The sequence below is a fragment of the Monodelphis domestica genome, chromosome 4, assembly GCF_027887165.1.
Source record: "Monodelphis domestica isolate mMonDom1 chromosome 4, mMonDom1.pri, whole genome shotgun sequence".
NCBI lineage: Eukaryota > Metazoa > Chordata > Mammalia > Didelphimorphia > Didelphidae > Monodelphis > Monodelphis domestica.
Window position 1 is genome coordinate 165,021,801 of NC_077230.1, and position 24,727 is coordinate 165,046,527.

The 24,727-nt window shown below is 32.9% G+C and overlaps 1 protein-coding gene across 32 annotated transcripts in view; it reads right to left on the bottom strand.

Moving 5' to 3' along the window:
- The window catches only part of BAZ2B (bromodomain adjacent to zinc finger domain 2B), a 335,625-nt gene that overhangs the window by 68,018 nt on the left and 242,880 nt on the right, over nucleotides 1–24,727 (bottom strand). For 28 of the 32 annotated variants that reach the window (XM_056793926.1, XM_056793916.1, XM_056793915.1 and 25 more), the window contains 5 exons: nucleotides 20,882–21,092; nucleotides 7,086–7,178; nucleotides 6,886–6,947; nucleotides 2,062–2,127; nucleotides 180–245 (listed from right to left, as the gene is read on the bottom strand). In XM_056793926.1, the coding sequence (XP_056649904.1) occupies nucleotides 180–245; nucleotides 2,062–2,127; nucleotides 6,886–6,947; nucleotides 7,086–7,178; nucleotides 20,882–21,092 (498 nt within the window). The remainder of the gene's footprint in view (nucleotides 1–179; nucleotides 246–2,061; nucleotides 2,128–6,885; nucleotides 6,948–7,085; nucleotides 7,179–20,881; nucleotides 21,093–24,727) is intronic. The other 4 variants (XM_056793929.1, XM_056793928.1, XM_016433654.2 and 1 more) reach the window with 1 other exon arrangement.

Consider the following 24,727-nt stretch of genomic DNA (forward strand, 5'->3'; position numbering starts at 1 on the left):
TAGGACAAATACATTTATGTTACTATAAGCAGAAACATACATATAATTCACACATTATAGCTTTGCTAAACATTTTCAGAGAATTTGGGGTACTATAATTCTCATAAATTGACATCATAGACAATCACATGGTTTTTATTTTTCAAAAAATAAAAACTCTGATGCTCAGCTAAACTAACCTTTATTCGTTTCTCGGCCTCCAATAATTTGGCATTTGCCGCTTCTTCCTTCTTTTTCTTTTTAGCCTGTGCATGCAAAACAGGTCTCAAAGTCATGCAACAGCACCACTATAACTTGAAAATAATCTCAGAATTGAAAGGAAGCTATATGCCTCACAAGGTGCAAAACAATACATGACACATGATACTAGAACAGATTTCTTCCCCGATATACATTAGAAAGATCTAGGTAAACTTGTAATTTAGAATTTGCACATGTAAAATGTGTTTCTTCCAGTAAAATCCCTTGCTTGACATCTTATTGTGGCACAAAAACAATCTGGTGGTCTCCAAGACCATGTGAGTGGGGTAAAAGCTCTGGCATGACTCACTAAATTTGGGAGACTTTAAAGATGGGCCAGCCACACAATGGCTACCTTCTGAAGACCAGCCTTATGAAGTCTAGAGAGGCAACCCCATGATTACCAAGTGATTACTGTTTCTAATGAAGTTCAAGAATCAGGTATTGAGTTTTGGGGAAGGCTGAAATCTCCAGTGAGGTAATTTACATAAAGCACTTTGCAAACCTTAAGGCACTATATAAATGTAACCTCTTGTTGTAGTTATCAGAAAAGGAAGTACCACATGAAAAAAAAAATCTTGGTTCCTTTATGTTAAAAAGTACATTTCTTTTATCTGGATCTATCTTAAAATACACCAAAAATTCTTACATTTCTAAATTCACAATGTTTTCAACTTATCTAGTCAAGATGAAAAGTTTTTAAACTAGTTTATGATTATTTTTAATATTTAAAATAAGCTACATAATGTACATAAAGCACTTTGTAAGGCTTAAAGAACTTTATACATGTGTGTTGATATCATTCTATTTCCATTTATTTGGACTTAAATACTTAGCATTATCCATTTGATATATTTTTAAATATCTATAGAATTATAGATTAGAAATTAGAAACTGAAAACATAATTTACAATTTTTCTATACCCCAAATAAGGTTAAATTATTTTTTAAAATTTACATATTATAGAAACTGCTAAATTTCTTTGAAAATGAAGTTTTGGTTATCAGAATTATGTCAACCAAAAAGCTACAAATTAAAATTTTAAAATATCCACTACTTTCAATGCATCACTATTTGAAAAATGATTGCTAAAATAGAAGTACATTTAGACCATAGAATTAGAAAAACATGGACTCAACTGATATTTCTAAATTACAATATATACTACAAATTGGGACACTTGGGAAAATGGATCTTTCTAAAATAGTCAATTTCTTTGGAAAGTTTAGTGTTTATCCCTTTTGATATTATAACTTGTTTTATTTTAATAATCTTAGAAGGAAATCTCTTTTAAATGCATTATATGCTCTCCTTTCCACCCCAAAAGGAGGCTAGTATGTATCACATAACCTATTCTTATGGGCTCTGACTTAATATTATAAACATCAAATAGGAACTCTGATGTAGGATAGTGAGGTCCTTAAAGCAGGTATAGTTGTTTGGGCCATCTTGGGTTTTATTCCCCCTTAAATTAAATGACCCCTAAAATGCTATCCCTTTTGAGTCCTTGTATATGTTTTTTAAAAAATGTCCCTTTTCCTCGTTCTCTGTCAACTGTCAGTTTTTGCTATTGTCAGTGTGACTGACTATAACAACCCATCTCAAACTTCAAGTTAATTACTTTTAATTATTTCTGTGCTCCCTAAAAATCAGATGAACAGATTTAATAGTGGTATTTTTTAACAAATAAGTAGATTTGAGGTGAGTAACTAAGGGACTTTCCTATTGAATATAAACAACATGAACTTTGTATCTTTTATTTATTCATAAAAACTTTGAAAAGTATAAGTTCTTTATTGTATTAAATCTGAAGGTTCTACCTCTAGAATTTGTTGGGCTCGAAGTTCTTTTTCCATTCTGATTTGCTGTATTCTCTTAATTTTCTCCTGTAGGAAATGTTTTAAATATTTAAGATATTAAAACAACATTAAATTCAACAAAAATTGTTTAGACAGAACAATCCATGTTTAAAAACATTTTAAAGTCCACAATTTTCAAAAATAGCTTAAATAGATGGAAACATTTTTATAACTACATACACTTTAATCCACACACACATGATTCCACATTTTACAGTATTAAAGGATGTTTTTTTCTCAAAATGTTTGCTATAATACAAATTAAGTTATGTGCATTTGATTTAATAAAAATGTAAATTTAAAAACATTTACTGAGTGCCTATTACATGCAAGACACTATTCAATCAATATATGTCAATTAACATTTATTAAGCACCTACTATGTCCCAGGCACTGGGGATACAAAAACAAAAATAACAGTCCCTGTTATTCAAGGTGCTTTAGAGTACAGAAAAATGAAGCAGTCACGGCCCCTGCCCTCAAGGAACTTAAAATCTAGTAGGGGAAATAAAACATTTAAAGAAATAAATATATAAGACAGAATGCAGTAAGTGCCAGAAAAAACATACAAGCAAAAGTACTACACAGAGCTGACAATTCTTTATGTAGTAAGTAATAAGATAAAAGTAAAAAAGAGACAACAAAGAATAATACGAAGAGGAATATACCATGCATCAGGAAAGCTGAGTTCCCATCCTGGATCTGCTATTAACAGTATAACATCATTAAGTAAATTCTCTATATCTCAATGTTCTCATCTGTAAAATAATGTCTGCCCTGTTTCCCCAGGATGTTGTGAAGATCAAATAAAAATATTTTTAAAAATAGAAAGCATTGTACAAATATAAGGAATTAATTAGTAAGGACCATTTCTACAAATTTTGTTTTCACTTTATAAATAAAATGTCTTCAAATCTAGTTACTGATCATTAACCAATTTTGGAAAAATACTGAGTATCCATGACTGAAAATTCATTAAATAGAAACTAGTGTTTTATAAAAATGCACCTCATTTAATTTGTATGTTTAACTCCTATGTAAATGGTATACTTTGTTGCATTTATTTTGTTATTAAGTTATAAGCATTATATTCAAGGACTCACAGATATATATATACATATATATATATAAATGAAATTATATCTATATATTCACCTATGTGAGCATATATAAAATTTCACATCCATACATACAAGAAGTTATCAAGAATAGCTTCCAAAGTACATAAAAAAGATGATGAAAATTCCAGCTTTAGTTTTAATTATGAATAAAAACCTATTAGCTTAATATTCTCCAATGGAAAAAGAGAACTAAGAGTTAAATCAAAACCCACTGCTTTGGGAAGATCAAGGGAAGGCATGATCTGTTTGTTCCTCTGCATGTGTATCTTCATATTTTAGGCTTGAAGATGATCTTATTAATGATGATCACTTTTGGAGCATGATATATTTCTGGTAGTCTTTCCAATCAGTGTACCTGATGATTGTCTTCTGGTTCACGGCCCTAATATCAGTTTGCAACTATGAGCCTTTGTCTCCTAATCTATCTAGAACTATCTCAACACCCACTGCTGTGCTTCTTAGTAAAGCACATATATATTGTATATTTTGAAACTTTATTTCTATATGACTTTGCCTGATCTGATTCTGGTTTCTTCACTGTGCTTTACTATGTATCAAGGCACACAATAGTATTTTATTCTCTGAAATCTAGATGAATAGATTGGTATTTTATCAAATAATCTTTGGAAGTCAATAGACTCACTACCTTCTTCTTATCCTACCTTTTTGTTGAAGGTCACAGCTTCTGTATATAAAAGATTTGTGTCTGGATAGGCAAAGATTCTGAACTATATCTCCCATAGTGCACTTAGCATCAGAGAACTTATTGTCTAGATCAAGATCCCAAATATCATGTCTTGGAGGCTGTGCATGGATGTGCAAGGAAAGGAATTCTTAGGATAGGTTTTAAGTTTTACTGACACCTTTTATGTTTATATCAAAGTAGTTTCTGGATAGAATTCCTTCCCAATGAAACTTTACTTGCAATAAAGAAAAACAATAAAGGAAAACTAATGAATACAGTAATATGTCTGAGAGCATATGCAACATTCTATACCTATATTCCTTCATTTCTCTCTCATAGGAAGGTGTATCCATTCTCTGGAATCAATATAGGCCATTATACTTATAGTCCAATTGCCTTTTTGTGTTTTCATTTACATTATTATAATTATTCTTGCCATCAGTTATTAAGTCTTTCCATAGTGCCCTGAATTCCTCATATTGCTTCACATTGTACAATTTCTATGACTTGTGCAGCCATTGTTTCATCATTAAAGGGGACTCACTTATTTCTAGTTTTTTCTACCATAAAAAGTAGTTCTACAAATATTTACATATATGAGCAATTAGAAATCTTGAACTATATAGTTCAAAGGTACAAGATTTCTAATTGCACATATATGTGGGGCCTTTTTTGTGTCTTTTACCTCCTTAAGGCATAATATATTCAGCAGTGGAATTGAGTGAAGGATTAAAAAAAAAAGAACTAGGTGTTCTATTTATAAACTAAATAGCTACTGCACCTACTATCCAATGGGATTAGGACACAGCAGAAAGAGTAATTGGTGTATCTGGTCGCAAGATGTGGTACTAGTATAACTTTCCTTTCATGCAAGATTAGACAAGAGGTATCAAACTCAAACAGAAATAGATCCCTGCTGGCCCATATTAACATTATCTCTATTTTCATTCCTTTTATTAAAACATTGACCAATTACATTTTGAGCGGCTGAACTCCAAGTGTTAGCCCTCTGATCTAGACCATGCCAGTATAGTGTCTCCCTAGAAGATGCAGCAGCAGGAGGCTTTGCCCTCAGGTAAATTATGCCCCTGAGAAAGCACCCTGAATTGTTTTGGTCCTTCACAAATCAAGATTCTCGGTATACCTGAAGAGCAGAGCAAAAAAATTTCTATTTCTCAAGAGTAACTAAACTATCATGAAAATCCTACATTCCTTACTAAATATTATCATGCTATGCCATTTTAATTAAGTGATTTATGATTTGAACTAATTCATGCTCCATTTGGTCAAGTAAAAGAAAACACTGGAGGCTGGTTTTATAAACTAAATGCTTTTGAGTAAAGAGTGAACCAAAGTGTGCCTTGAACGTGTGGTATCTTTTACAGAATCCATGACTGCAGGCTTAAGGCTGTATGGATGATACCAATTAAATTGGTCAAGAAGTCAAATAAGAACTCCATGAGAGATTTAAGCTTTAATCTTATAGAATATTAAACACACCCAGAGTTCAGTTGGAACATGATGCCAGAGTAATACCAAATTACCTATCAGTTTCTCCAGGGAAAATAAGCAGCTGATACAACAAAATTCACTAACAGTTTCAAGTTCTTGTGAATGGCAAAATGTATTGTGAAAAGAATCGCGAATGACAAAAAATAATGGTTATGGAAAAGTAGGTAAATACTTTCAGTACTTTAGTTCAGAACTAGTCCAATTTTAACTTTCTATAATGGTTTGCAACTATTTGCAAGGCTGACATGATAGCCCTGTTATTAAAGTTCTTCTGGTGTAATGCTCCCCCCATTTGCACTCTATATTACATCCAGTTAGGATAACTAGCTGTGTTTCCAAATTGATATTCCATGTCCACCCATTCTCACAAACTAATCCTCTGCCTCTTGAAACCCTCTTCTTTTAAGCCTCAGTTCAGGTGCCAACTCCTCTGTGAAGTCTTTCTTAACACCTGATTTCTCAGTTTTGCCCCTTATTTCATTAAAATATGCTTTATTTACTTATCTTCCTTTGGGTTGTTTCAATGTACAAAAAAAAAAGCAACATAAAAGAAATCATCATCAAGACATATGGTCCAAAATAGAAGTGGACTGGTCACATAAGAAAACAAGGGAGGGGAGGAGAATGTTAAAGGAAAGACCAAAAAAACTTGATTATGGTAATCACACTCCTATCTCCCTTTGATTGCTAACACATAGTAAAAGGTAGATGAGAAAGCATTTCAATCATTCCTTTATTTCCAAAGATGAAAAACTTGTCAATTTTAACATTTTGCTCAAGTAAGCTTAATTTGAAAGCTACCTTTTAACTTCAAAGAGAAAGGATATTCCAGAAAGACATCTCCAAATAATTTAAGAGGAAGCTGTTTTAACATGAAATGTTTCCAAGATTTGGTTTTCTATTGTTAATGCCTTGTAAGCAACTCTAAAGTCACTTGAGGAATGAAACTGAAGCAAAATATTTGACAATGACTGACCCCCTTATATTTTTAATATTTAGCTTTTCTTAATATCTTACAATGTTATAGCAGAAAAAAATTTCACATAAAAATTTCAAGTTTTCTTTTATGTAAAAGTGTATTACTCCATAGTCAAGATTTAAATACATCCTCAAAATTCAATTAAAAAAGGAGCTTTTTGATGAATGAAAATTTATTAAATTTATGAATAAAAAATGAAAATTTATTAAATAAATGAACATTTATTCTTACATAACCATAATAGCATGCTTATTATATCTCTCTTATTTACTGGCATTTATTCTAAGAAATCAAATAAATAGTGTTAAGTCCTCTAAAAAGGAATCAAAATTTTACTTAAAATAAGAAAAGTATCCATACATACAAAATAATATGTAAAACATTAACCTTACAGGTAGGTATTTATGAAATTTAAATAGAAATAGTACATATGTAGAAACAAAAACATGGCCTTCATTATGGAAAATAAATTGGGTGTCCAAACATACCTGTTGTTTCATTATCTTTATCTGTTCCTTTTGCTTTCTTTTCTCTTCAGCAGCCATTATTGCTATTTAAAAACAAAACAAAACAAACAAAAAAAACCCATGGGCAGATGTTAGCCAACATGGAATGAAGTATCAAATCCTGCTAATAAAGATGCCAATAATGACACTATGAAAATTCACAATCATCTAGAATTGATCACCTTGTTGCTTCTTCGCTTCTTTGGCAACTCGAGCTTGTTCCTGCTTTTGAAGTTTCCTCAAAAGCTTTATTTGTGCTGCTTGTCTTGCTATTTCTGAAAGATACAAAAAGACATAGCATGTCAATGATAGTTTCACACCATACCTAATTTAAATGGTCTCAAATAATTTTACCCTTAATAGAGTTTTTAATGAAAAAGTCCCATTTTGTTTTGCACATCTAAGATGATTTTTATGGCTTTTTACATAATGAAATCCTAGCTTTCTTATTTTGGGGTTTGACAGGAAAAAAATAACAATTTGACAGTAAAGATTTTAGAAACAGCATAAAGAAGAAATCCAGCTTAGAGCAACAAAGAAATTAAATATTTGGAGATTAATTTACCTTGACATACACATAACTTTTATAAAACTGATGGAAATAAAGGAAGAACTAAATAATTGGAAGGTCATTCAGTGTTCATGAATAAGTTAAGTTCAACATAGTAAAAATGACAGTGTTCTCCAAAACTTAATTTATGGACAATACAATAGCAATCAAAATACCAATGAATTTCTTTATTGACCTGGATGAAACCATAACACAATTTATATGTAGAAAGAAACAGGCAAGAATATCAAGTAAGACTTCAAAAAAATGGTGATTAAAGTGGACTTGCATTTTCAGGCTTTAAAAATGAAATACTTTTCATGGAAACTAGCTGGCACTGGGAAGAAAGTAGAAAAGAAATAAACAAGGCATAACAGATCCTAAAAGGTTCTAGTACAAATGCATACAAATGACTGAGAAATTTAATTTTAAAATGATTCATTTTTTTAATTAGAAAAAATAGCAATATGGTAGAAAATCATTTAAATTTCTATTATACTATATACTCCAAAATTTCACCTGGATCATAGATGTAAATATAAAAAAATATTTTGATGTATTTAACAGATCTTTATTTCTGTCTCAGTCTTCCTTGGGGGTGGGGGCAGTATTTGCCCAGCAGTGGGATCTCTGGATCAAAAGGTAGAGCCATTTTAATGGCTCTTTTATTTTAATTTCAATTCCAACTTGCCTTCTAGATTTGGATCAATTCATAGCTCAAACAACAATGAGTACTTTAGAGTGCTAGTCCCTCAACAATCAGATGTTCCAACACAGACTATTTCCAACTTTTTTTTCATATCTGAAAATTCTTCATGTAAATTATAACCTAAGAGTTATATAGACTTTTATTTCTCTTATGATTAGTGATTTAAAGGAATAATTCGTATGACAACTATTTGTTTATATTCAATGACCACTTATACTTTGGAAAGGAACTCTTGGTTTCTGTTAAGGTAATAGTTGATGCAAAGCCTTTTTTTTCTACAGTAATTTCTCCCTTCATAGCCTAGATGCATTGTTTTGTTTGTGCAAAACATTTTCAATTCCACAACAATAAAATGATTTTTCATTTTTTTGTGATTAACTTTATAATTAGTTGATTGAAATTCTCCCCAAAGTCAGAGCTATAAAAGGTACTTGATTTCATTCTTTTCTACTTTATGAGGAAACTTTTCCAATTTAGGCACTTATGTTGAGTTCCATGGGGAATATGATATTCATGCTTGTTAAACCTAATTGCTGCCAATGTGCTCACCAGTTTTTCTAAATACTGACTACTTCACCAATATGTTCTCAGTTATAATGAACAGTGGGCTGCTGAGCTTTTCATTCTTTGATACTTATTTAAATTTGACTTAGACTTACTATTCTAGTTTTACATTTTTTATACTTATATCAAATATATTGGATGATTACCTCTTTATAATATAATTTGATATTTGAAAGTCTTAACTCACCAGAGAGGCATTTCAACAACAAAAAGAAGTAGGTCATCACTAAGTACTTTCTGACCTACTCCAAACAATTGAATGTTTCTGCTTTGGAAGTCTGGAGCCCCCAGTAGTGAGAGTGAACCCCAGATTGCCATGGTCTGTCCAGAATCAGTCACACAACCTAGGCATCACATAAGGCCCCTAAAACCCCTCCTGTACTTGGCAACAACTAGTTGTCCTTGATCTACACCCCGAAACCAAACATTTCCCAGAGAATCTTCTAGATGGTTACATATTTACCTGTGATTTATTATCCTATAAAAAATTCCGTATAGAGCCACTGAGGTAATCTAAATCTATTGTCTCCATCTTGTAAATCATTACTAACCATTGTCCTTGCAAAAGGCTTACCTAATCCCTTAACCTACATCATTTTCCCTATAAATTATAGACCCCCAAATCATTAAACTGTCACTGCTCCAAACTATCTGTGTGGCCTTTAGATGGTATTGACCCTCCTCCTGTACATCCCAGACCCATCCTCTTTGCCTTGGTAGGCAACCCACAAACCATGTTGTTTGAGCAGGACTCATTAGAAGTGAATAATTCCATTGTAAAGAATATTAAACTATATCTGATAAGCTAAAATGTAATGAGGGCACAGATAATAAGTTAGACATTTTTGTTAAAAAAAATCAGTCACAGCAATGAATCCTTTTCAAAGGGCAAGTATGACTAGCTAGGTAATCTTCCAACTGAAAAAGAACTTGGGGTTTTAGTACTCAGATTCAACAATATGATATGGAGTCAAGAAAACTAAATTGATATTAGGCTTCATGAAATTTTCTGTGAACAGTCCCATAAATCTATCTTGTTCTGATCAAATTTGAAATGTTATGGACAGTTTGAGTTGCCATATTTTAGGAGGGACAAAGGAGAGGAAGGGTTTAAAGTTGGGAGAACCATACAAGTATAAGTTGAAGGAACTAGAGATGATTAGCCTGGAAAAAAGAGGACTTGGAAGGTGGAGAAAGAAAGTTGGAAAGGATAGCAGTCTATAAAATTTTAAAAAGGCTGTCAGAGGGAAGAAAGATTAGATTTATTCTCTTTAGCTTTCAAGATCAGAACTATGGCCAAAAAGAGAAAATTGCTGAGAGGAAGATATTAATCAGTCAAGAAACTTTTATTAGGTGTGGACTATATGCCAGGTAAGGCAGCTAGGTGGCTCAGTGGATAGAGTGCTGGGCCTGTGGTCAGGAAGATCCGAGTTCAAATTCAGCTTCAGTAATTTACTAGCTGTGTGAACCTATGGCAAGTTATTTAACCATAGTTTGCCTTAATTCACTGGAGAAGGAAATAGCAAATCATTCCAGATTTTTTTTTTGGCTAAGAAAACCCCATAGGCAGCACTGGCATGGAATGGTCCACAAGATCATGAAGAGTTAGAAATGACTGACTAAACAACAATGTAGCAGATGCATACTAATTGTGGGGAATACAAACCAAAGCAAAAGACAGTCCCTACTCTCAAGGAGCTCATGGGGGAGGCAACGGGAAAACAACTATGTAAAACGAGATAAATATTTTAAAGAACCTATTCAATCTCACTGTGCCCAGAATAAATTGGGGGTTAATCAGCAAAAAGAAGGTGCTATCATTAAGGAATGGAAAAAGTCTTCTTATAGAAGTTTGGGATTTTGTTGTGACATGAAGGAAACCAGAGAAGCCAGAATTCAAAGACAGACAGACAGACAGACAGACAGACAGACAGACAGACACACACACACACACACACACACACATATATATATATATATATATATTTTTTTTTTTTTGAGAGAGAGAGAGAGAGAGAGAGAATCTCAGGCATGGAAGACTTTAGGGTGAAGAAATTCACAACAAAAAGAGCTATCCCAAAATGGAATGGATTGAGTGGGTTTCTCATCACTAAAAATTCTAGCAAAAGCCAGATGATTCATTGCCAAACCATGATGGAAAGCAATTCTGATTCAGAATCTTCAAATTCTGAGATTCTGCAGTTCTAGCTCTAATGACACCGCCATGATCCCACCTAAAACCCAAATCAATCCATTCCCCAAACTAATGTACTCCTGAATTTTCTTGTCCAGAGAGTTTAGGCTACAAAGTATAGCTATAGTCTAGAAAGAGATACTATGGCTTTTCAAAATTTGCTAAACTACCATATGGAGGGAGATCCATACCCTATCATATTACAATCAGAGAACAAACTTGGGAGCAGGCCCAAGTCTGAAATCAGTAGTAGGTTGGGTGAATAATTTTCCCAAGTTGTTTTATTTATCAGTTTATGGATTATCATGAAAGCCTGATTTGGGGCATTTTGTATGTAGGGAACCCAAATCCTCCTCCAAACAACTATGTGATCAGAGAATTTCAGTTACCCAGACCTTGCTGGAAGTTATTAGAATATTTGATAGCCATTGTAAACACAATTTTTTTTTTTCCACAAAAGGCTCTGTACATAGAATCATGCACCTAGAAAAGAAATTCATCTCTGATCAAGTATTCATCCATTTCCCCCACCTGTATGTGCCTTGGAAGAAGTATAAAAGAGGCTCTTCTATGAAAGGTTGGCTTTTGAGCATTGAAAATGATGACTCTTCACCTGGACTCCTAGTTGGTCTAGTTAACCTTGACCTGACATGACACCAAGCAAATATGTACAGACCTCTGAAACATGCTGAGATCAAGGATAGGATGGAGAATTTGAAGATTCTTGCATTTGCTCCATATCATGAAAAACATCCCTAAATTTTTCTAGAGATCTACTTCTATTGGAGGAAGTGATTTCATGATGATGATGGATATTCTCAGAGAAAATGGTCCAGTTTCTTTACTATGAAAGATTTCCCACAATTGATGAAACTTCCCATCAATTCTTTGATTTAAAAACAAATATTTCCACAGCTTTTCAGAGCATCTTTTCTCTGGCAAAAGACAGTTGTTATTTTGTTTCTGGACACTGCCAATCACTGCCATCTCGATTAAATCGGTATCAATCACATAACATCTCCTAGCCAAATATCTGCATGGAAAAGACAAATTGTTCTCAGACACACTTCTACCTTTGTATACTTCCCACCAATAACTGGACTGCTTTTCTCCTCACAAAGTAGTTCTTTTTCAACAACTTGATGCACATGTTCATCAACATATCCCTCATCACTAACTATAGTCCTGCCTATATTTCATTCCTGAACAGGGAGAAATCTGTCTTAGAGGAACTCTGGGATGCTCAGGCTGACCCCCAAAGAAAGTAGAACTCCATTGATCAAGAGAAGATTCATCATTGGATATAAAGTGAAATCCTATGATACAAGAATTTAGCTATCTGAATAATATCTTCTGTTGTACCATCCCTCTAAAAAATGAGAAGATAGGAGATATTCTAACATATCAGCACCATGGTCTTTCAGTTAGAACTTTGTTTCCATGACCTCCAGAAATCACAACGACACCCCCCCCCCAAGCCCATACATTTTTTTCTCTATATATCTCTTTATAATCCTTACCTTCTTGATTTTTATTCTAAGGCAGAAGAAAATAAGGGGTAGGCAATTGGGGTTAAGTAACTTGACCAGGGTCACACAGCTAGGAAGTATAAGAGGTCAAATTAGAACCCAGGTCCTCCAGACTCCAGGCCTGATGCTCCCCTCACTGAGCCTCCTAGCTCCCCTCTTCAAAAGTCTGATATTTATGTATAGTCCAGAAAATATTATGGATTGAGAAATACTTGATTCCCTGGGGCAGCATAGGGACTGTAATACCTGGAAGACTGAGAAGGCTTTAAAACTAATGAAGAAACATGTTTCAAATGTCATTGTTATGGAAGTTGAGACATAGTACACCTATAATCATCCATGCAATTTACTCTGTGGGGTGAGAGAGGATGCCATGAAAAGAGAAAGATGTCAGTGCCACCTGATATTAGAAAATCTTTCCTGAATGTGCAGGAAAAAAACCTTTAAAAGAGAGTGCATCACAGTGAGTGTTTAAAATGATACTAACTCCTTGACATCATCCTCCCTTTTAGCTGATCCCTATGTGAAAGGGTCTCTGATTTTTTTTTCATGGTTAGTTAACATATCTGTCACCTATTCTTCATGTTTGTCATAACTCAGAAGTTCTCCTGAAACTGATAAATTTTTCTTATTTCCTTTTCAGACCACCTTTAAACAACCCCCTAATATTTCTATGACGGACTAGGAAACCAATACTTCTCTTATCCATCCTTCATTCACATAAGTGACGAAAGGTCATTTTCTTCTTGAAAGAAAAAAATAAACTCAATCCCCTCCCATTAAAATAGATGTAATAAAACCGTAAGTGAGAAAACTTGAATATCAATTAAATAATAGAATAAACACTGCAACCTCTCTTGAGAATGTACAGGGTCTATATTGATAAATTTTTCACATGGCATATGCCAACCCAAAACAACCATCAAATAGATATGGACAAAGGAATATTTTGAATATGTTAGCAATGCAATCATCAACAGGATGTTGTAAAGACTGATAATATTCAATATATTTCACAGATGAAAAACTATGTTTCAAGCAAAAATGTCATTGGATAGAAGAAAAGTCATTTAGACAAACTCATTGCAGATCAGCATCTGATAAGCTGATCATTATTAGCTTTTTCTGTGAAAATGCCAGCAAAATTGCTGATTTATGGAGGGGTCAAAGTCATTAGACCTTCTGGACTGGAAAGTTTGCAAAGCATCAGCATATTATTTACACCACTTTTAGCCCATGATAAAGCAGGTAAATCATTGACACACATAGGGCATATAATTATATCTTTGCTTACAACTGAACCTAAAGAACATAATAAACAATTAATAAATTCTTATTTTAACTATATTAGGACACTAGGAACCAAATACTCTATTTCTTGAAAAACTCTAACCTCTGGAGCAATATAATCAAAGAATTATTGGAACGTACTATTGAAAGATAAAAGTGTCCACATAATAACTTTGCAACAGCACTCCTGTTTGAAGGAAAATTTTGGGGTAGATATGAATATGAATAGTGAAGTGATTAATTATTTGAGCTAACATCTACAAAATAGCATATTTGGCATAGCAGATGCCATGAAACAATATTACCACTGATTTGACTATGACTATACACAAAATAAAGAATAATTTTCATTAATTGAACATTTATTAAGCATTTATTAAATACAAAAACATTCTTAGATGCTGGTTAGGCTTTTAAAAATATAAATAAAAAGGTTTCTACATCAAATTTCTATTTTTTGGAGGATACAGTGTGTATAAAGATAAATGAATATTTAAAAATCTGAAGAAAGCACTCACAAGTTGGGAAAAACAGGAAATGCTCAACATAGGAAGTGGCAGTTGAGTTGAGCCATTAAGGAAAATTAGATATATGTGAAAAAAATTTGCATTCCAGATGGAATCTTCCTGGATATCTCCATAAGATGCTATCTACACTTTGGCCATCATTCCCATACTTTATACTAGAAACTTGGACTCTGCCTGTGGGACACTAGGCTTTCATTTAATCTTATTTAATTCCAGGCAAGCACCCACACTCACACCTGGCCAACTGTCTGCCATGCCACCTTCCTCCTTTATGTATTATCTTCCATCACTAAAAAATAAGCTCCTTGTGGTCAGAAACTATCTTACTAGGGGCAGCTAGATGGCTCAGTGGATTGAGAGCCAGGCTAGAGAAGGGAAGTCCTAGGTTAAAATCTGTCCTCAGACACTTCCCAGCTATGTGTCCTTGGGCAAGTCACTTAATTCCCATTGCTTAGTCCTCACTGTTCTTCTGCCTTGGAACCAATATTGATTCTAAGATAGAAAGTAAGAGTTAAAAAAAAGAAAGAAACTCTCTTACTGATATTCATATCCCTAGAATTTAGTACACAGCATCTACTATCTATCTATCTATCTATCTATCTATCTATCTATCTATCTATCTATCTATCTATCTATCTATCTAGTTGTATAGTCTAATACTGGGCAGGAATCCTATTTGAAGCCATAGAATCAAAAAATATAAGGCCTAAAAGGATAAGTTGAAGTTAAACAACTGGTAGGACATTTTGATGGGAATAAATCTGGAAAAGTAGGATATTTACATCTTTTTAAAACTATTTATACTAATGATGAAAAGAATGGTTATATAAGCTGGTCTTTTGATATAAAGATGATAATGAGACATAGTACACAGTATAGAGCATCAAGACATCTAGAAATCTTAGGTAGTTATTAAACTTAAGACTCCTTCATAGTCATCCATATTTTATATGATCTTATGAAATAATTCAGAAGAATTATAACTCACTGAAAGAGTAAGAGATCAATAATTCAATAATCACTTCAATATACTTTCCACCATTATGAGTAGCCTCCATGAAGAATAAACACCAGCCAAAGTATAACAATATAAACTTCTGACTTTACAATCTTTCAAATGGTAAAATTCCTAAATCAATTACCTATTGAGATTTTTTGTACATAGAGAAGGCAGGAACTGATTAAGCATCAGCACAAGACTTCCCCCTAACAAAAGAATTACAGAAGAAGTATCACAATATTTCAAAGACAACATCAAAATTATTCTAACTAACCTCAAGATGAAAGGTTAACAAACTTGATAACTATTGCAATTTTCTTCTGGCAAAATATTTACCAAAGTTCTTCTAAACAAGATACTGTACCACAATGCCTGCCATTTTTGGTAGTCTTTAGAACTCAGCATGTTACACAGTGGCATGGAATTTACTATAGGATAAATTTATAAATTCAAGAAATAAAAGCAACACTCCTGCACTGTACTAATTAATCATGGCAAGCATCTGCTCTCATCAATAGCTTAAACAATTAAGCAGATGTGATTGTTCATAGATTTCAACCAAGATCCTATAAAGTTGTATCCTTATGATAGAGATAGTTGTTTTAGAATTGCGGTATTTATTTTACCCCTTGGTCAACACTAAAATTGCAAAAGAAGATGTAATTTTATTCCATCTATGTAAAAAGCCAGCGTTAAAATACAGCTTCAATCTTTCCAAAAAAATCTTCTAATTCAAGAGACTAAAAGCTTTATTTATATAAAGTACTTTGAACATTGGGCAGTTAAATTTTTGGACATTACTATCTTAAGAGAATTAGTCAAGAGGACATAAAAATATGGAAACTGATGGTTCACAGAAGGCTGTCCATTTCATGTAAACCACAGTTACCTTTTCAAACACCTAGGTGGAGCTGATTTGTGTGAATGAATTAATCTTATGTCTAATTTCAAATAGAAAGTAACAAGACATCAAGAACCTTAAGGCACAGCTATTCTGGGGTGCAGAGAAGTGCAACCAAGTATTCAACTAATGCATCCATCAATGCCAGGAATGTACTCTATTCCCATCTTGGCTTTTCAAAATTTTCCACTCTTTTTGAGGCTCAGCTTATGTGTTACCTCACAAATGATGTCTTCTCTGAGTTTCCACCTGCAAACACTCTCTTTCCTTAAATTATCTTAGAGTACTTTGTCTAAATGTCTTCCTTTCTCTATTGACATCCTACCTTATATGATAATTATCTGATTATGTAGCTTTTCTCTCAGAAGACTTTAAACTTCTTGAGCTGTTTTTCATCTCTATATTTACCAGTGTCTTGCACACAATCAGGTGCTTATTGTTTGCTAGACTATTCTGAAGCTGCTCCATGGGGTCAGCACTGAGGCAGTAATATATGTCTACATCAGGGAAAGATGTACATTAAAAACAGAACCACAAGGATTCCTTGAATTTTGCAACCTAGGCATCATTACATTATAAAATGTGCAAATTGATAAAGAAACAAAATTTTTTAATAATATGGAAAAATGTTTGACGTGATAATTCATGGCCAGATCAAATTTCTTATTAGCTCTGGGAATAAGGAGAGAAGGGATGGAGAGAGATCATTTGGATCATATAATTTCAGAAAACGTATGTGGGAAATTATTATTACATGTAATTGGTAAAATAAAATCTTTATAAATTAAAAAAATAAAATCTTTATAAATTAAAAAAATAATTTCATATTTTGTATTTATATCCCTACCCTCAGGAAGGTTACATGCTACTAGGGGCAAATAATAGTTAAACAAAATAAAAACATGTGCAATTTGAAAAGGCACACAATATTAATAATTAAGGAGATCAGGAAAAATTCTCTGGCAGAAGATGGAACATGAACCCGTGAAGAAAGCTACAGTTCTTAAATGGCACAAAAGTGTACTTAAGGCATGAAGAGATACAGTTTTTGCAAAAGTAAAGAAGTATTGAATTTTGAAATAATTATGTGAGTTTGGCTGGAATACAGAATACTCAAAGAGGAATAATATGGAATGTCTCTGAAGATGGACTACTCTAATAGGTAAAATGAATTACTAAAGGTTTTTTGAGGAAGAGGTGAGTGACATGGTAAGTCCTGAGATGTAGAATGATTATTTTGGACACTTTTTGGGGAAAGTAAGAAAAGGGAATGCCAAGAAGAAAGAAAACTACTAGGAAGATATAAATATTCTGGTTCTGAAGTGTCAAAAATGAAGCAGCCCAAACTAGATTAAAATGTTCACATACAGCCCACAGGGATTCTGATTCCTAAGGATAGTGCTTTGTACTGTTCCCTCCCCCAATCCTCCTGTTTCTATTTCAGTTTGACTTCACTGGAAGTGATAAAGGCCTGAATGAGGAAGTTGTGACCAGAGACAAAAGAAGGCAAAGAGTGCAAGTATAGAGTTCTGGGTGGAGCCTGAGAAGATACCCCTGGTTCAAGTGTAGAACAAAGGCAAAAACTAGAGTCATCAGAGGGGTAAAAAGGTGGACAAAGTAGGCAAAAGGTGTGTGAATCTTAAAAACTACTCAGACTGTACTTCAGAAGATTTGATTTAGCTATTTCCTTATTGTAACAATGGAGATACTTGGTCTAACAGAATCAGGAATGTATTGGGAACTTTTAAAATTACTCCATCCTAATTAGACATACTTTAGAGGAAGATAAAGTTGTAAACTCCTGATTGAACAATGAAGGTACATAACTCATACCTTTTAGGGAAGCTAGAACCTATTATTATTATTAGATCTAATACAAAAAGGTGTTAAGTATCTATAGAGGCAAAATTAATCACAAAAAGGTCAAGTAACTCACAAAAGGTAAGCTTAACAAAGAAGTGTGAAGTACTCAGAAGATATAATCTAACCAGAGAAGGTGAGAACTAAAGAGTGGTGAGAACTAAGAATGGGCAGTCCTGGAAAAAAGTGTCTACTGTGATTGGTAGGTGTGAAAATTTAGGGGAGGTGACATAAGAGAAAATTTCTTTAAAAGGAGGGGTAAAAAGTCAGAGTGGAGATTGAGTTCAGGGGAGGACTGGAACCCAGCTTAGAGACGGTCTCCTGGTGAGTGATAAGACTGACTCCCTTCCATTTTGGTCAAGGCCTTTAACTATGCCTGGTTCAGCCTGAGCTAGAGCAGTTTAAATTCATATTCATTCTTTCATCCTTTCATTCTCTCTCCCTCCCACTGTCTGTCTGTCTGTCTGTCTGTCTGTCTGTCTGTCTCTCTCTCTCTCTCTTTCTCTCCTTTCCTTACTTCCTTCTTTCTATAAAAATTAAAATCTCCATAATTTCCAGACTGACTTGGGGATTTTATTTGGCGACCATTTAAATCTAGATTTCAAGTCACAACACTAAAATTATCTTACAGGTGGGGTGTGTCAACAATGTCAAATACTAAAGAGAAGTTAAAAAAAAAGTTGCTCTCTAAGACTTAGAAGATCTAGCAATTAAGAGATTATTGATAACCTTGCAGAAGGCAGCTTCACTAGAACAGTGGGAAGAAAAAAAGATATTACAAGAATTTGCCTTTGAAAGAAAGAGATACCTAAGATGGCAGCTTGACGTAAATGACAGAATCAAGTGGAAGTTTTAAGGGATGGGAAGAACTGAGCACTTCTACAAGAAGCAGGAAAAGAGACAGAAGAAGATACATCCTTGGCCAAAGTGGCACGTTTTGAAGAAGTCAAATCTTATCTATCAATAGAAATTTTTGGACTGAAAGATGGGATGTATATGGAGACTTGAATATCATCAGTATAAATAAAATAGTGGAGATTAAGTTATCAAGAAAGAAAGAGAGAAGAAAAAAGACCAAGAATTGAGTGTGCAAAAGGCAATTTAAGGTGTTAAAGACAAGGAGCAAATGAAAGAACTTAGAGAATTGGTCAGAAATATAAAAAGAACTAGAAACATCATGACACCGAAGGCAAAAAAGGATAAAGGATAAAGGGGGGGAAATCAAGTAAAGACTACTTAAAGTTAATTCTTACCAAAAAGGCATTTTAACAAGGATTATGAATACAAATAAAGAATTTGCAATACCTTGAACGATGTAATGATTAAGGAGAAAGCAATGCAAATGTTTGTATTCTAAGAGCATTTACTTTTTTGCTTAAATTTTAAGAATAAAAATTATTCTAATTACATAAGCAGTACCATTTAGATGCTTAATAATAATAATAATAATAATAATAATAATAATATCTAGGCATATTATACATAAATGTTAAAGTCCATCGAGGCTTCAAACAGCTGCATATATCTTAAGTTCTCATACAATTTATGCCATTTATCAATGCACACCATCCATCCTTTCACACATCCTTGAGTTGCCTAATTACATGTTGGGAACTAAAGGTTGCACTTGACCATTATTTATGCTTGACAGAGTATTGATTTTTACTCATACTAACACTTATTTGTTAAGGCAAATACCTTCTTAAAAGAATCTAAAAGAAATTATAAAGTAATGAAATTACTATACTAGTATAATATGTAGAACAAAAAGCTCCCTCAACATTCAGGTTTTGCATAGGGGACAGAATATTATTTATCACAAATATTTTAAAATTTATCAAAGAAAAGAAAAATTCCATAATTAAAATTTTTAGATATAAAATTTCACTGTATATTCATTGTACATATAAGAATATTTGGATGCATAACTGGAAACTCTGGTATCATTTCTGACAATTGATTATTAAAATCCTAGGCCAGAAATGCTTACTTCAGTAAGTTTTTCACATGTCAGAGGTAACACGGAAACTTTTCCTTTATCATAATAGCCATGACTTATCATTTTTGAATCATAACTAGATCTGATGTTGTTATGAGCTCTTTCAGTTTAATAAGAAGGCACTACTTCACAGGGAAATATCCTGTGGTGTACTTAAAGTACTCCTTTATTCTGATCATGGACTACTTGGGCATGATGAAGAAATATAGAGAAAGTGTGCCTTGCAATTATGATTATAAAACTATCCATTAAAACCCAAATAAAGCTAATTTAGAGGACTACACAAGAATCCAAACTAAAAGACTGGGTTACTTACCAGTAATGGGAGTTCTCTGACTGAAAATTTACTCCACAGATCCATACATATTGGAGTTATTCACATGTACCACCTCAAGGAATCGGGAGCTGTTGAAATGAGAATTTCCAGAAGGTTGGCACATGCCTTCTAGCATGTGCCAAGTGCTGGTCGATTCCCTCCCTGTGCAAGCCATAGTAGCTTGACCCCCAACTCTGTAATTTGGATTATATGGCTGGGACACATTCTAAACACAAGGCAGTGCATGTTTGTGAGAGTGGCTCTTAAAAGGAGATTACCCAATCAAAGAACTCCAGTTACTAGTAGGTAATCCTTATTTTCCCATTGTTTTGTTTTCTTCCACAATTCTCCACTCTTTGGAAACTAAAAGTAGTACCCTAAGGAGATGTGGATGTGGCTAAGTTCATATTCCCAAGTCTGATTCACAAGCATACAAAATCTACACAATTAGAAATACAAAAAATACTTGTCTTCAAAAAGCAGATGACTTTTCACACATACTAAATTAAAATTTCAGTCATACATACTATGCTTCTTACCTTGGGCTTGCAGCTTCCTTAAGAGTTTGGCATCTGTATTATCAAGAAATTCACTGCTGCCAACATTTGGAGGTCGACCTTTGCGCCGTCTCATCCTAGATTCCTCTCTAGCACGCTGTCTATCTGGATTGGGGGGTCGTCCTCTGCGACCTTCCATTGCCCTGATTCGGGGGATGACTTCCTCTTCCTTCAGAAGACACCACTGCATTCCCTTTTAATTAATATTTTACAAAAATAGATGATGAACAAAATGAATGTAAAATAGCAATATATTTAGACGAAAAATAGCAATATGTCTAGCTATGGTCATTTCACCAAAACATTCGAAAGTACACAACTGGAAACAATTTTGTACAATTTACATTGCAGATTATACATCATTATTTCTGCCTTTGGAGTCTGCTTAAATATATTATTTAAATAAACTCCCCAAACACCGTGAAGGTAACTTCTGGTTGAATCAATTTGTTGCAGTTTGTCAACAGTATGATTACTGTAATGGAATCAGCAGCACTGGCTGTTCAAACACATCAACATATTTAAGGATTATGGTGATTAGAAAGACTGGTTTACCATTTCGACTGAAAGTTAAAGGAAGAGTAGTTTAGGAACATTTCTACAATATTGTGAAAGAAGACTCCTTAGCTTTTCTCATATTTTTAAGTGTCAATAAAAATGAATATGTCTGTATCTTATTTATATCTCAAAGGGATGTAAATTATTTCCCCCATTCTTTTTCTGTTCTCAGGTTGTCACAAAACAAGGACAAAACCTGAAAAAGTGCTCAGACAAAGGAAAGGTAATATTTTCAAGGGGACTTTCTATGATTTTACTTAATTTTTCTCCTAAACTGTTAACACTATGATGATTGGGGGTTTTCTTGGGGGGAAAGGACTAATTTCTTTGTTGAAGATTTATTAAAAATAATTATAATATAAAACTTTTAGGGAAAATTAATTTATTTCAACAAATCCAAATTTAAAACCACTTTTCAGTTCTTAGGTTACACTTTAAGCAACTTACTCAGAAAGGCTTTAATGAAAAAGGAATATATAATTACTAAGTTACAACCTTTTACATTTTCTAAAAGGCTTCTACCTACCTTGAACTTAGATCACTGCTGCTACTCTGTTTCAAATTTGGGATAACTTTCATTTAACTGACATGGAAGAGATATATTGGGTGGTCTCCCATCCCATTAATCAGATATGGGGAATTATTTGATCTTCTTAGTTTTATGGTAGGTAAGTTTCGTTATCTAAGTGTTTGATTGTTCTTTTTTAAAAAATGATTTAGAAGATGGCAGTGAGAGATATTTCCAGAGTGAGCAATTATATACCAATGAAAAACCATCAAAGACACCCAGGCAGAAGACTATGCAAAGCAAAACACCAATTAATCCAGTTATGTCCATATATTAAGACAATTTCTATTTTGATTCTTTTCATTAATTTTCAATTTCAGAAGAGAAAATGAAATTAATTCTGAATTATGTAAGAATTCTTTACTAGAACTTTAAGTCTATATGAACAGTTGTTGCATCAAAAGCATTTTTAGGCTATAAAGCCCTGAGAGGTAAGCCATCACAACCGCTTTACGCTCCCCAGCATCGGAAGCTTTTGATTAGTTTTGGTTTTCATTTTTGTATCCTGCACTTAGGTACCAAGGCAGCATGCATCACATAAATTGAAAAATATAAAAGTGACATTTGTGGTGCTTGGAGTAGAAGGAAGAGCCCAATAAAATAGACTGTAAACCAATCTAAATTCTGCTTTAAAACTACTTTATTAAGAATAAAATCAATTTTAGGCCAAGCTTTAAAGGAGCCACTTCCTTTTTTTTACAGAAATAATTTTGTATAAAATTGTATTTTATCCAGCTAGCCAATCAATTTGAAAAAGCCACCTTTGGTAAAAAAACAACATAGACTCTAGGTACAAACAGTTTTTCATCCGAATTATGAAGTCACTCATGGTTTTAAATTTTACTCATCACTTTAAAATTCTACACTTCATACTTTGTATGAATTATGTATATTCAGTACCTTTTGAATAAAAACATCTTAAAGGGAATGCCAAAAAAATCAAACCCCAGTTTTAGAAAGAAGAAACAGGGAAGGGAGAAGTGAATTAATTAGATAGCTTGAGAAATAAGGAATCAATCTGAAAAAGTTTTATCTTGGTGATGTATAAGTTCTGTTGAACAAAGACATTTCTACTTTTTCAAAGACATACAAGAAATTAATCTTTTTCTCAAAAGATTTCTGCTTTGAAAAGATAATAAAGAACTTATTATTATTTGATATATTAGATCAGAAAAAACTAGAAATCCATAATAGTTTAATTAATTCAATTTAGGTATGGATCAAATGCTTTCACATAATTTCTGTTTCTTAACTTCTAACATTTTAGTTTCATAATGAATTGTTTTTTGTTGACCTCTCTTAAGAATTGAAAAGGAATATGGATAATATTGCATATAGATTAAACTTATGGGAGTGATTGTTTTTTGGTAAACATAATCGGGTAATAGAGTATATTGTAAATTTACTATATATGCACAGACTTGATAGCCCTTTTAGTATGACTAATTAGGTTGTTTTTACGAACAACACATTCATTTTGCTAAGCTAGAAGAAAAAGAGATGAAGAATGATAGAACAGAGAAACCATATGCTTTATGGATAATTTTGGCTAAAGATCTTTGAAAAAAAAAAGTTGAGATCACCTCTAGAGTTTTTTGTATTAGACATATAGACATTTTAAAAAATCTAATTGTTTAATATGGTAGAGGAATATAGATGAGAAAATTAACTTTCTATAGAATTTATTCTGAATTTTTCTAATTGACATTAAAAAAGTTCAAAGTCTACCTAGGTCAAAAAAAATACTTAAAACAACTGAAATGGGAGATGACTTGTAATTTTACAAAAATTAATTAAAATCTGCTCTCTTTTTCTTAATAATACTTCATTCTTATTTCTTTGTTAAATAAAAACTTATTACATATACAATTTGCTAAAATATCAAAATATACTTTGTATCCTTTCACTGAAATAATTCTTCAATAGTTCTTATTCTCTAATAATTAAGCCGTATTTCTTGATTTGAAACTTATGCAACATGTTTTCACCTTTCTAATTATTTTCATAAACCTCCTGCCTCCAAAAATTAAATAGAAGATCATGGTGAAATATTCAAAATATCTTTAACTTTAGAAAATTTTTAATTGAAAAATGAAAGGTACACTTCTGATGATTCGCTGTGGCATGAAGGTCATCCTGGGCTCTTAAATACTATGGCAGGGAAATGTAAAATCCTTCAGGTTTGACAATATGAGAAAAGTATTTAAGTAGAAGGAGTCTCACCACTGATACTGTCTGGGTAATAATTTCTAGGAAACCCATAAAGCTATATATATATATATATATATAAGTGGAGCTTGCTTGGTTCTGTGCAGCCCCACTGGGTTATCCTTATTTTTATTATTCTGCATAGAGGCAGAAACAACATTTAGTTTTTAGCTATCTATACATTTATAATTTTACCAAAGACATTCTAAATATGGTCTTTATCAAATAATAAAGTTTCTGAAAGATTACAAGAGGCAAACAATTATCAATATTGTCATTTTTGTGCTAACTTAAACCACAAGACATAATAAAATTCTAATTAAACATAAGAAGGGCTTGCATTATTTCATTGGCTAGTCAGTTAGCATAGCTTGAGTTATCACTGTCTTGCACCAATAGGCTGTAAGAAAAAGCCATCATTATATCAAAGAGTTAAAACCAGAAGAGATCTATCTGTTGTCCCTCTTACCTTATAGGGAGGAAAATGATGGTTT